This window comes from Brassica oleracea, chromosome C4, assembly GCF_000695525.1.
Source record: "Brassica oleracea var. oleracea cultivar TO1000 chromosome C4, BOL, whole genome shotgun sequence".
Taxonomy (NCBI): Eukaryota; Viridiplantae; Streptophyta; class Magnoliopsida; order Brassicales; family Brassicaceae; genus Brassica; species Brassica oleracea.
The window spans coordinates 44,162,047-44,176,871 of NC_027751.1; the positions used below are offsets into that span (position 1 = coordinate 44,162,047).

Sequence of the window (14,825 nt, forward strand, 5' to 3'; positions counted from 1 at the left end):
CAAAATGTAATCCAGTTTACACTTTGAGATTTTGTGGCAAAAAAATGTTGCTCAATATTTCGCCAAAGATAAGAGGATTTTGTTTTGAAATTCCTTTAGTTACTTCTCGTTAAGACTAGGGTTTCTTCGTCTTCTCCAAATCATTTCGGGGTCTGAGTTTTTGTGTTGCTTCGTTTATGTATGTACTTACACGGTACATTTTTCATTCATCAATTTTTCAGCATTCTGATATTTGCAAATTTTCCACTCTCGACGTACATGATTCTCTTTTTTTCTGCTTAAGTCTGAACTTAGCTTTTCTCTGTGGCTATGGGTGGAAAAATTTTCATAACCACTTACAAATGGATGTAATATATAATTTAAAAGAAAGAATAAAACCTAACTGAGCTACGGCAGAGATGAAACCGAAGGTCGATGATCTAGCCTATCACCTTCTACATGTCTTGGAGCTGGACCAAACATGCTCAAGAACACCTTCATATTCCAATCAAACCAATATTCTCTCATTGTCACAACAAATCTAACATTGATGGAAATGTTTAAACGATCATCACTTACAGGTAAGAATACAAGGCCATGCAAGAAACCAAGGAGGACTAGTGCCAAATACATCTTGAAGTAGTAGACCTGGCCAAAAGAAAAAATATTCATAGACCAAATATATATAGATGTTATGTATACATCTTGATGTTTCAAGAGATGACAAGCACATACCACAAATACTTCCGATCTTGAGAAGCCGAGCACAATCACCCCAACTAGCTTCGTCAATGTAATTCCACTGCAAACATTAATAAAACATGTGTTACTTGAGACTTGGTTCGTTATATCTTTTGGCGTATACTTTCAAATTCCCGAGTCGAGCTAAAGAGAGACCAAACAATACCTGAAAACTGAAGCTCCCATTCCACCGAGAGCCTCTTTCATCCGTTGGTTTCTGTCCCCAGAGCTTATCTGAGCAATTTAAGAAAGTCAGCATGTAATGAATACTGCTATAAAGACAGAAGAGGGAGCTGACCGAGAAAGCGTGTGTTATGTGTACACAAAACTCAACGGCTATTCCCACGGACATGATTAGGTTTACAACCGATAGTGCGTTTAGCTGAATATGAAAGACTGCCATTACTCCCTAGCATGTTTCAAATCAAGAGTTCAGAGAGTATATAACATCAGTAACCTGAGTGTATGAAAATTCAGTAATCAGTTTCTTTCATAAGAAACAATGAGTGTTAAATTACCAGGAGATCAATAATGATCATTGCAATCACCAGCAAAATAATTGCAGAGCTCCAAAAGCTGAGTTAGAAAGCAGAAAGAGGAAAAATAGTTGGAGAATTAAGTTTTAACCATATCAAGACTTGTAGTAAATTTTATTGGAAATGAGCTTAAAGTGATACCTGCATGTAATGATTAAACACACGGCAAAGACCGCAGCTGTAAAAATGAATGAAATATTCGAAGTCAACTCATATGTTTAGTTTTAAAAAAAAATGTAAAATCAAGACTAAGATGTGGGATTGGCAGATTTAACAAACCAATGGCTATTGAGAGGTTTATTAATGCAGTTTTCCATATGTCAAGGTATTGCTCAAAGAACATATAAAACACTGAATATGGATATATCTCCATCTGAAAGAGAATAAATCACAAGTTAGTCATTGACGTCACTAAGAAGCAGCATTAAGAAAAATGAAGGAAGATGATATAATACTTTTTTGAGCTTCTATTAATCAAGAAGATACCAAAATATAGTTCGGTAATTTTTTTTACCTTTAAAGAACGAGAAACTTTTGAGCTAAACTCTTGAGCTGCTCTCATTGAATTAACAAAGTCAGCCTGAAAAATAAAATTACAGAATAACAGAGATTCTAACAAACGTACAAAGTTTCTCTACGTAATTATGAGATAATAAAGTACCTGCTTGTTAAGAGGTGTGTGATAAGTCCGGAATGAAGAAGCTTGAATAATACCATTTTCATAGCCTGGGCATATAACAGATTTGGGTATTGATACAATGAGAGTATCGATGACTGAAAATGGATAAAGAAAGAAAGAGGGGACAGTGTGAAAAAACCAACCTTGCAAATCAACACTAGTAGAATAAGCACCATGGCCACCTTTAGCACAATCAGCTGAAGGAAGTGCGTCTAGGAACCAAGGAAGTTTCTCTTTGAATTGGATTGTTGATGGGCGGTCACTACTTAAATCTGCATGCCGAAAGCACTGCAAAACCCAAGAAAATAAAAACAGTCATCACTACAGATATTGTGGAGGGTAACAAACACATTCGATTAGAGATCATCATGAGTAACATTACCGTGGTGCAATCTTTGCATACTTCACTTAGACCACAGCTTCCTTGATCAGAAGGGCAACAAGGAGGCTAAAAATGCAACGCAAGTACAAGGGAATTAGCCATCAGTAAGTCATTAACTGCTCTAAACATATGCTATTTTAAAACTTTATGCTCTAAAGTATTATATGAACTCTAAAGCACACGTGCAAAGCATATATACCTGGTCATCAGGGGGACAAAAGGTGCCATTCGTAAACTTTCGGCAACAGCCAAATGCCTCGGGAGATAACCACACAAGAAAGTCATCGAGCCATGAAGCAGCTGGCTTAGCTATGTAGCTTAGTTCTGGAGTCAAAGAAGCCTTGGCAATCTATTGGACCAAAAAATGAAATTTGGATCCTCAAAAAGAAGAACAACCAAATTAATACAAACAGCTAAATATAATACTTCTTTCCCACATTAACTTGAAAAGCATATATAGAGTGATGGCAGTGTTTACCTCATTCAAAAGAGAATTAGAATCACACTTGTTAATGGAACAAAGTTGATTTGTCTGTCTTGATTCTGAGCTGAGAGATGAGGCAAAACAGAGTTTTAATAACAAGTTCGACCAAATTCTCACATCTAAAAACTTCAGAACGTGATATACCTGTAGTTATAATTCTTCACAACAAAGTATAGAGGTGGACCAATTCGAAGATATGTCGATATATTGTTGAAGTAACCCTGAAGATACGAGTCCTGAGGAAGAACAATCTGTTGCTCCAAACCAGGCTCGATCCGGGTGGACAATGCCTACATGGTCCACAACACACAATAGTTAGAGATGATATAAGTTTAACCTCTAGTGAAAACTTTAAACTTTACTCTTATAGGTAAGAAAATGTATCAACTCACAATTCCAGCCATTGCTAAGCCAAAGAAGAAAGCAATAACCAATATTTTGACTACCCAATGGCTGAGAATGGGTGCATGGACGTCCTGAAAAGTGTAGAAAAGAAATATAAAAATTCAAAAAAACCTGAATAACTTTCATATATTGAAAAACTGCCTAGACTAAAAATACATGAAGTGATTATGTAAGATGTTATGTTAATTATAAGATATCACTACTGTTGTAGAAGTGAAACTATTTAAAAAAATACCTTCATATATCTAGTCAAAAGGCTAGCTTTCTTCTGACCAACACCTGAAGTGATACAAGACAACTCCAATGAAAATATTATTTCACAATAGTCTGCACTGATATATCAAACCCCCAAATATGATAGTACCTTTGTCAGAACTATATGATGATTGCGGTTTCTTAATACATGGGAAGCAATCAACCCTCTTATCCTCTGTCCTTTTGAAGTCAAATACTATCAAGGCAACAAAAGCAGTAACCTGGAGAATGAAGTCCAATAGGACAGCCAATGCTGCAAGCAAGAAGCATAAGTCGGAAGGAATATAGTGAAAGCTTTCAAACGGAATATGCTGAAGAGTTTTACTGACCAGCAAACATAGAGAACACTCGAACAGCTGGCATTTTGATGTAAGCACCAACAGCAAAAGCTAAAATCTCTGCTAGACTTGCAAGTGTGATCGATGGTCCAACTTCCATAAGAGCATTGCTTATTCTTCTTTCCAGAAGTAGATCCTGCTCTTGTCTCTTGACAGCATGAACCAGTATGCACATATTATCAACACCGACCTGGTATTTTCATGCATATATTAAGAACGCTGGCCACAACATCAGCTACATATTGTTGTAGTTGCAAGCAGTATCAGAACCAGACACAACTTACTGCCAAAACAAGAAAAGGTATAACTTCCATTATGATTAGAGTCGATTTCATCCCAACAGCACTGAAAAATCCTACGGAGCCGAGGACAGAAAGCATTACAAGAATAACACCAGATAGACCAAGCAGAACCTGCAATAAAGAAGGTTATATTTCAGAATAAGGTATAACCAAATAAGTCATTTGAAATTTCTAACCATGAATAAATTATCACACCTTGGATGTAATGTAAAAGGAATTCAAGCGAGGTGCATCCCCAAGGGCCAGTGATATATATGCAAACATGACAAGATAACTTATCTGAACAAAAGAAACAGAACAAGTACAAGACATTAGAAGATGGCTATAAACAAAATAAAAGGAAGATAAAATATAAGGAAACTAACGGCTATAGTTATAACATCTGCTGTGCTTTCTCTTTTCAGCTCTTCTTCAATAGAGCTTTCCGAAGAGAAAGAAAGAGTTAAACCCTTTGATTTAACCATTGGCAACAATTCATCCTGCCATATAAAAGTGCTGACGTTTAATGGATGAACAAGTACAATAACATTGAACAAGTACGTCACAAAAACTATAAAATAAAATAGCATTAAGATATCATTTGTTGGCGTATTGAAAAACTCCCAACCTTGGCAAGTTGGATAAAGGCTTTCTCCCAAGCCACTGCTTTCTCAGTTTTGTTACCTTCGTTGTCAACAGCATTGTCCACAGGATAAGTCACAATAAAAGCAGAAGCCTGTCTTAAGCATGTCATTTAATTAGATACTTATATAAATTGATACATAGTCTCTATGTGGTTACTCTTAACAAGCTGACCTCACTATAACTATTCCCTGAGAAACCTCCCAGTGCTGTTGTTGGATCAAGGGGACCCTTAAATGCACTCAAACATGACTCTGTCGAGGTGAAATGCTGGAAGAAAAGTGGTGTGCACATAAGACAGAGTTATTGAAATGTTACCAAACATATCCAATGCAAGTGTGATTCTGTTAACCATGAAGAAAAAAATATGAAAATAATTCAAAAATTCACGAGGTACCTCAAAGCAATATTTAACATGATCGACGCCTCCAAAGTCATCATAATTTCCTGGTTTCATCTTGAAATACTGCCTCCAGAAGCAAGAGAATCAACCAGATATGTTAAAGACTAGTAAAGCTAAACTCAAGTACTATAGAAAGAAAAGGAAGGAGTGCAACCTGCAGAACACTCTGTGTGGCACAATCCTCTCCAAGTGGTTTCAAGCAAATGTCTGTTAGAGACACCATTGAACCTGAGTGGTTTGCTCTCAGTCCATCAACCTACCATAAGCAAAGGAACTTATTACATGAAAACACTATGTGGGTGGATCAGATGGAATCAGAAAGCAGTGAAAACGAGAAAGCAGATACCTTCTTTTGTATGTCAAAAAGTAACTTAATATTGTCATCCGTCAAAATTTCTGGCGCCTTATCGTGAGGAGATTTAGGAACTGATGCTATAATTAACTGCATAAATTTCCATAGCAAAGTGAAAAAGACAACTGATAGACAGAAAAATTTTACATGTTTTAAATGTGAAAAAAATACTTGGTAATTTAAGGCCCTTAAAACTATTTGTAACAGAGAGAAAATTGATAGAAATGTGAAACCTGTTCAATTCTGTAGAAAGGAGCAAGATGGGTGTCAAAGAATTGTTTTTCTTCAGCAGCTCTACTCCCTTTACCTACCCATAGCTGAAACACGTAGTAAGATAACACTTTTTATGAACACGTTGAAGATAAAACATAGCTTGCGAAAAAAAGAAAAGATTGAAATCTCTACCTTATCAGGCTTTGTCTCAACTTTGAACTGGACCAGACCCACACAAAGTAGAAGAACTGCAGAGACTGACAAACACAAAACTAGAGTTGGGTGTCTTGCTACCCAGATCCCATACTTCCTGGAGAAATAGATAACACTACAAATGTTAACAACCCTCTTCTAGAGCCAAAGGAGGAATGTGACAAAACCTGTAAAAATTGGCCAAGAATCCTTGTACTGCTGACAGCTGAGCCCAGTTTCTCTGTGGAGTGTTTTGTAGCATCTAAGAGAATATAATAAAAGCAACGAGCATCCGTATTACTAATCAGCAGCTCAAACTTCAAATGTTATAATACTTCAAAGACAAACACAAAGTACCTGCGCATGAATAGTGTCTGCTTTTTGCGGATTAACAGAACTTCTATCTCTTCTAGCTTCGGACAATGGTGAGCTATTTTTCTTACCCTTTATTCTGTGAAATAATCCACCTCCAAGAAACAATGAAACCAAGACAATATACAGAATGGCTAGCACAAAATCAACACACTTGGCCTACATTATTAAACCAACCCAACCAGGAAACATTTGTTCAGCAACACTTTGTATTGCAACGCATTAGCAAATAAATACAAAAATTCATATTCACCTCTAGTGATCCAATCTTGATTGAGCAAGCATGCCTTTTCTGAGTAGGAGGTGCTGCTGTACTGGAGCAAGCACCTGCAGAAGGACAATCACCACAAGAACACCCAAGAGTATCATCACTGCATGAATACGTAGACACATTCGTAGGCTTCATTCCAGATGACACTGGTGGTAACGGTGAAAACTTGATCCCATAAGGTGAGCCTGGCAAATTGACACCAGCCTTCTGGCCAATAAATGCAAACCACTCTGCATGGCAGAACAGAGCAATCTAAGTTATATCCTAAGATAAGGGTGTTCAAGAAATCTCTAGGTGGTTAATTTTTACATTTATATAAGATATTTAAGTTTTTGAATTTAATTTAAAAAATATTTTGATGATTTATCAAAATTAGATATACAAAACAGAAGAAATTAGATAAATTTGTGGATTTGTACTAACATTAGTGCTTAATTTAACAGTTTTACACTAATTTAGATCGATTTAAACCGACTGTAACCGATTTAGATCGAACTTATCATAAGAAAAGTAAATAATGCAAGCTGACACAATAAAAGGCTACCTTTAAAATTCTTTGCACCAGCTCCGAGAAAATCTAAAGCTCGGCTGTTGGAGCTACCGAACTTCACATTCTTGCAAGACTCATACAACCCTTCTCCAAAAGAATCGGTTATGTAGTACTCAATCCCATCAACGGTCGAATTATTCTTGATCTGCACTTGGACATAAGCTAGTTGATGATGTTGTTGGAGGCAAATCAGAGTCTGTGTAAAGAATATGATTTTATATACCTTTGTAGTAGAAGTAACGTTGATAAATAGACTTTGATCAGGAGAGCAAGTAAGTTCACAGAAAAGATTCAGAAAGTTCCTCAAGCATGCTGGACAGCCTACAATAAAGGGAATAGCCTGACAAGAAAAAAGTTATATTCAGCTATAACTATCACTGTCAATATAGTCACAATCAAACGCTTGAAACGTTTTAGTGGCTCGCTAAAAGATTGTGATAGTTAGACATTACCATCCAAAAAAAAAAGGCTAGTTGTACTCACTATCACTAAGATCAAAAGAGGTTAAGGTAACCATAGCTATCACTATCACTATCAATATAGTCAAAACCAAGCTATTGAAACGTTTAGTGGGTCACTAAAAAATTGTGACAGTTTAACTTTTCTCTTTGACAGTTAAACATTACCATCCAAAAATAAACAAAATGGTTAGTAGTAATGAATATCACTAATAAGATCAAAGAGGAGGTTTAGCTATCACTATCAGAATAGTCAAATACCCAAGCTATTGAAACGTTTTAAGTGGGTCACTAATTAAAAGCTTATGGTGATCGTTAAAATATAATTACAATTCATAAAAAGACAAAAAGTGTTAGTTAGTTGTGTTGTGTGTTACCTGTTGAACTTGGGAACGTAACGTGTCGAATTGAGTTTCAGTGCAACAAACGTCGCCAGTGATGGTTGGGCACAAGCTTTGTATCTTTGAAGATAATAAATCATCCGGCTACAAACATAAAATACAATAACTAATTACCATTTTCTCCAAAGAAAATAATAATAATAAAATAGACTCGACTCAGGTCACCTTGACGGCAGGGATGTTAAAGGGGCAATTCAGTACTTTTCCATCGCTCCGTGCTCCACAGATATCATACATTGCACAGTATCCTGCTGATTGTCTTGCTTCCACTCTACAAAGAACAAACAGAATCTGCATAGGAAAATTCAACCAAATTTTTTTTAGAGATATTCAAAAGAACATATAAACAATTTTGTATTTTCCGAAAAATTGAAAGTAAAGAGAGTGAGAGAGAGAGAGGACTTTCCAGGAGAACAAGAAGAAGAGATGAACGAATCTTCATGTTTTCTTGGCAGATTTTGATTTCGCCTTTCACAGAGAAAGCGAATAGGAGAAGTTGTTATGATAATTCTCAGGAACTCATGAGAGCGAGCGTGGAAGAGAAATGATGTGTAAATGATCTGTTTCCGGATTTAAATGGAGAGAGAGAGAAAGAGAGGAGAACGATGAAGAGGTTTTTATAGTTGTTTAGAACTGTCAACTATGTGAAGCGTGTTTTATGTTATTTATATAGGTACACTGTTGTGTTTTGAAAGCTGTCATTTTCTTTTTTTAAAACCTATCATGTCCTATTTATTTGTAGGAAAAATTAAATCTTATAACCATATAGTGTAAATGCTATGATATAACACTTATTAAGTGAATAAAGAGATCACAAACTAACCATATAGTGTAAATGCTATGATATAACACATATTAAGTGCATAAAGAGATCATTTTGTCTTTGTAATAAACTAAATACTCCATACGCGTTTGATTACACAAACCTCTTTACAAAAAAGGAAAACCAACATTCATGCATAAAAAATAAGGAGAATTAATCGATGTATATAAAGATAGTTGTATACAATTTACTTGCGAGGGAGAGTTTAGATCTAGTATTTGTGGGGAAGATTTTGATCAAGTGTTTCTGAGAATCAGGGCTTCGATGTTGTAACCTGAGGTCGGCAGCGGGATAAAGTTAAAAAAAACGGATAATTATTGAAGATCAGTCTAAAGTCTGCAAAAAATAGAAAATCAAGGTTGTGTTGGCGAAAAATATTTGTGTTTGTGCATCCTATACCAATTGCGTTGTAGAACAATATTGTTTTTTTTTGTGTATAGCCTTGGACGTATCTAATTGTATTTCCAGACTTATATTATTTCTAAAGAATTTGCACCATATTTCTCTTACATTATACTATTTTTGTCTATTTATAATTGTAGTAGGGTATTCTATGGTCTTATCTATCATCTTCTTCGGTACACATGTGTATTCACATATTTTTGTTTGTACGTATTTATCTAGAGTTCCATGATCAACACACTAGCTGTAGTACAAATATAATTAATTTCTCTTAAACCCTTTAACAAAAAAAAACAAATATAACTTCTCTCATATTTTTTATAGATATTTTTTTCTTCAACAACTAAAATAATATACTATTTTAATTTAGAAACACAATGTATGCATTAAATGGAGGAGCATGCTAAATGCAAAAAAAAAATGTAATTTATTTATAATGCAGAAAATATTACATTTATTTTAAATTTAACATTTTGATCACGGAAAAAAATATTGTAAAATAACACCATCAGCACTTCTCTGCTCACCAATTTTAAAATCTAAAAAAAAATTAAAACCATTGAAAATATATTTAAGTTTTTTAAGTTTACAATATTGCAGGAAAATTCTATCAACATGAACAAATAGAATCATAATTCTATATGAAACGTAAATGTATCCATCAAAAAAAAACTTAAAATGTAAATGCGATATATCTCACTAGCTCACAGAATATAACTTGTTTTTTCTTTTGTCGAGAGTGGGGATAATGATGAGAGAGTGTGATCACATGGAAACCGAAAAGGAATGCATTTAAATAACAAAATTTAAATGAACAAAATTCCGTCTGTCGGGTTCAGTCCTATTTGCTTTTCGAACTCGTTTCGGCTAACAAACTTATCAAATTAAAGCAAGCATTTCAGATTTTTTAAAAAGTTAAAAAACATTTCCATCATTAAAGGTCCGAATAATGACACCTTATTTAATTGATAGAACGGAATTAAAATCCAGTACTTCAACAGTGATTCGTACGTATTTCTAGATAACTGCGTTTTTATAGAAAAATGGTATTTAATATTTATTAATGTTTGATTGGTAAACAAAATATTTAGCAGTAAGAAAAAAATTGATTAGTAAAAACTTGTAATTATGAAATTTGAATCGGTTTTGGTTCAATTTACAGCGTATTAAGTAGATAAACTATCTTTTGCCCTTGAAAATAATAAAATTTTAAAGTCTAGGTATTAAAGTTTTAAATTAAATTTTGTAATAGTTTCTTTTGTTTGGTCAAAAAATTTTGTAATAGTTTCTAAGCATCAACTTTCGAAGAAACTATCCATTTCCCTTTTGTTTCTTTTCAAACAAAATAAATATTCAAGAAATCAACTTTTGTCAAAGTATTTAATATAATTATTGTGGATTAAATATCAGCCAACAGATAAAGAAAATTCACAAGATTACTTAGAAGTGAACACTTCAGTACAAAGACGACAAATTTTTGTCTACGGATTCACTATAACAGTGCACTAACTCTCTCGCGTATAAAGGCATTGACTGGTTTGCATTTCTAGCATAAATTATAGTTACTCTAAGTTATTACTCTAAGTTACTGTTTTTTTTTAACACACTCTGGATGTAACTGGTAATCAAGTTTAGGAATGCTATGAATGCAAGGAATTAAAAAAAATGGAATGCCAACTAATGGAATGATGGAAGTTATGGAATGAAATAAATGGAATGGATAATTGCAGAAAAATATTTTTGTAACACAAATGGTAACTTCTTAAAGGAATAGAATGGAATGGAATGAAAATAACATTTAATCTAAATTAAATAATGTTAAAAAGAAACACAAATATTTATTTAAAGTTTGCTTAAAACTAAACATCTTTATTGCCAAAACAATAATATCTAACGAGTACAATGTTTTGCAATCCAAATATCCTTAGCAATCTGATCACGAACAGCTTTCATATATACTCCAGCCACCGTGTCATCCTCATTTCGAACACTCTGATTATCATTTGTATCATCACTGATATTTTGATTACCATGCAGAAACAAAACGTACTAGGCTATATACAACGTAACGATCAAGAAACGGTAAAATTTAGCTTTTTCTCAGAAAAAAAAACAGTATAGCAATTATGAAGGAAATAAAACTTACCAGGAGAAAGCAAATTTTGATCGGTGGATTTGATGACGTATTAATGTTTAAATAAGAAGAAGATGTTGCTATTAGTTAGTAACAAACCTTAAAAATCTACCAGAACAGAATTTTAAATTTTAAAACCTTAACAAATCTACTATCTGACTGCGATGAATAACAAGAAAAATATTTAAACTTAATTAAAATTTTATTTTTGATTTAACTTGATTCCATTCCAGTCATTCACGTTCTTTTTTTATCATGAAAGGATTATAACTAGATTCCATTTGGTTCCACCTATTTCACAGGAATTAATGGAATGACAACTGTTTTTAATTCGACTTAAATGGTGCATTTTTTTTGGAATCTCTTCGAATAAGCTATTCCAAACAGTTTTATTGCAAAAAATAGTAATCCAGTTACACCCTCTAAGTTACTGTAAGAATTGCCAAATCAAGTAATATATTTCTTCTCGTCTACTCTTGTTACTGTTTAAAAGAGAAAAGTATAAACTCAGTTCTATTCCACAATTAACTAGAGCAATAATATTTCTTTTTTTTTTCTTTTTTTTCCTACCTTAATTTTTCCTCCCACTTTCTTTTTATATTTCACCAATTTATTTCCATAATTACCAATCAAAACCAAAATATTTGGAGGAGCAGACATCTTAACATAATGATTTATCATGAATGTTTTTATTTTTATCGGTAATTGGAAAATAATCCAAATATATGGGTTCTGACATTTTAATATCAATAGCGAAAATCTATCGGCTAAGTTTCCGTTCAGTTCAACTGTGAACTGATTTTCCTTTTGCATACTTAGCATCTCTATGTGCAAGAATGAACCACTATAACTATGACCTGACCCACCTAGCTAGTTTTTATTATATCTTTGCATATTGGTATTTACTGAGTTTCGGATAGAGAAAAAAAAATTAAAAAATCGGCTCAAGTAGAAAAAAATAGTAATTTCAAAGAGAATATGTATATATTTAGCTTTCAGAAATTGAAAACCGCTTCAAACACCAACCCATCGACCGTGGGACATGATGACATATTGTGAGTGGGTTTGCATATGTGTCATGTGTACCTACTTCTGCTATCTCCTAAAAGAATACATCATCCCTGATATTCATTATCTTATATAGTCCTCTTAATTTGAGTCAGCCACCAAATGATAGCAGCAGATTTATCTTATTAACACAGGAATATTGCGTTGAACCTAACTTTTATTTTTTAAGTTTTTAAATTAAATATACATTTCTACTTTATTGTTAAATTTATATTAAATCACTAATATTCATTTATTTATACCACTATACATACTTATTTTTTATACCACTATCTATATTTCCAAACAGCACTATACTTAATCTCCAAATAAAATAAAATATTAGATCTTATCTTTTTATAAATTACACAAAACAATTATAATAAAATTAATTAAGATATATAAAAAGAGTAACATGAGCAAGACATATTTACAGCTCTTAATTATTATTATTATTATATATATATATATAAATTTATCTATCAAAATTTTGGAGAAATGTCATAATTTCATAAATTTGCAAAACAATGCATTTTAAAATTTAGATTTAAAAGTAAAAAATTATGAAACTATAACAATTTAAATCAAATTGGATTACATATCGGTCATCCATCGGTTCAATCTGTTAGTCTCGGGTGTTAGTGATTTTTTTAAATATAGATGTATTTAAAAACCTAAAATCAAATTATCAGATCACCGAATTAACCGGTTTGACAACGGGTTCAAGTCGAATTTAAAAGCACTGATATAAATGCAAAAATATTTTAAATACACAAAATTCTTACAAATTAAAATATTTGTTAACTTATTAGTGAACTTTTTTCATAAAAAATTATGCGCTTTGCAAGCGCGAATCAAAATCTAATTTGATGTTATAGTATACTTGTGACTTCATTTCCAACTACATAAATATATGAAATCTCCGGATATCACGGGGTATTTCATCTAAATTATTTTATCAAAACTTAAAGAATATTACCCACTAGGTGACATATTTAAAGACAAAACCAAAAACAAAAGTTTATTCATGGAACCAAACATCTTAAAAGTAAAACACGCAAAACAAACTTACATTAATCTAGAGAGAATGTTTTGCATCTGAACAACGGTATACTGGAGAAGGCCCGAACTCATGCAAGCCACTGATGCTATATGCCACCGCGAAAATTGCTAATAATCATATGGCACATCAAGGAGCACTAATACCTGAAAGAAAAATCTAAAGAAAAGATCCAGGAGCTGTTACCATATCTATAGATCTATAAGCATATCTATTCTTGAAGAACATTCAATAAAGAGAGGAATTGCACAAAAAAAAGAAGGAAAAGGCAAATAAAAACAAAGAACAGAGGCTCAGCTTTGGCGTTATACCAAAACAAAAATGAAACAATAAAAGAATCCTGACTTAATATTAAACACAACACAATTACTCAGCATTCAAAAAGACAACATTATTTTCTAATCTAGTTATCCAGCCAGCTTTAGTAGTGTGGTTGCCAATATGGTTACACCTTCAAAGTTAAAACCATATGTGGAGGAGACTCTCCAGAAATTGAATACCGTACCATGTTACTGAAGCGATATATAAGATCCGACTTTGAATGCAACGTCTGTTATCTTTTCATTGATTACACGTTCTTTCTACTCATAATAAATCGTAGTTATGTAAACACATCACTACAAGAAAACGTGCCCATAACAACAAACATTTACGACGAAAATATTTCGTCGTAAATTTACATGGTCTTTACAACGAAATTACGAGGAATCTAACTTTCGTCGTAAACGCCATGTAAATTTACGACGAACTGATTTCGTCGTAAACTCCATGTAAGTTTACGACGAATATACGTGGAATGAGATTCCGACGGGAGGGTGACGAACGCATTTCTGAGCGGGCTAGAGACGTTCATGCACCAGGCGGGTTGTACATCGATCACACAGGAAAGCGGTAAGATGTTATGCCCCGGTCGGAAATGCAAGAATTCAAAATTTGCACGTAGTGAAACTGTATGGAAGCATTTAGTAAACAGAGGATTTACACCACAGTACTACATTTGGTATCAACATGGAGAGGGTTATGGGGGAAATGAAGCTAGTAGTAGTAATAATAATTTTGAGGATGGTCATCATAGTGAAGAACCGAATCATTTGCATAATGAATATAATTATCATCAAGATCATGAGCAGATGGTAGATCATGATAGGGTTCAAGATATGATTAGTGATGCATTTTTAGAAACAACTACAACAATAGCTGATGGAACTGGAAATGTAGAAGAACCTAATTTGGATGCAAAAAGGTTTTATGAAATGCTAGATGCTGCAAATCAACCAATCTACACTGGTTGTAGAGAAGGTCTCTCTAAATTGTCTCTAGCAGCTAGGATGATGAATATTAAAACGGATCATAATTTACCTGAGAATTGCATGGATGCATGGGCGGAGTTGTTTAAAGAGTATTTGCCAGAAGACAACGTGTCTG

The 14,825-nt window shown here is 33.4% G+C and overlaps 1 protein-coding gene across 1 annotated transcript; it reads right to left on the reverse strand.

Annotated features, from left to right (window-relative positions):
• Positions 1-198: 198 nt before the first annotated feature.
• On the reverse strand, positions 199-8,563 carry LOC106337317 (Niemann-Pick C1 protein-like). Its single transcript, XM_013776412.1, has 37 exons — positions 8,341-8,563; positions 8,100-8,225; positions 7,911-8,018; positions 7,299-7,415; positions 7,070-7,220; positions 6,508-6,755; positions 6,240-6,413; positions 6,071-6,144; positions 5,883-6,000; positions 5,711-5,794; positions 5,472-5,567; positions 5,280-5,381; positions 5,120-5,188; positions 4,897-4,992; positions 4,709-4,816; positions 4,467-4,580; positions 4,297-4,380; positions 4,084-4,212; positions 3,791-3,989; positions 3,571-3,714; positions 3,442-3,485; positions 3,194-3,277; positions 2,946-3,091; positions 2,796-2,865; positions 2,517-2,666; positions 2,318-2,383; positions 2,079-2,223; positions 1,918-1,982; positions 1,771-1,836; positions 1,536-1,629; positions 1,398-1,434; positions 1,239-1,296; positions 1,019-1,129; positions 887-954; positions 715-781; positions 559-627; positions 199-474 (listed from the first exon to the last, which is right to left on the reverse strand). The coding sequence occupies exons 1-37, from the start codon at positions 8,374-8,376 to the stop codon at positions 388-390; spliced, it is 3,804 nt and encodes a 1,267-aa protein (XP_013631866.1). The 5' UTR covers positions 8,377-8,563; the 3' UTR covers positions 199-387.
• Between the last annotated feature and the right edge of the window lie 6,262 nt (positions 8,564-14,825).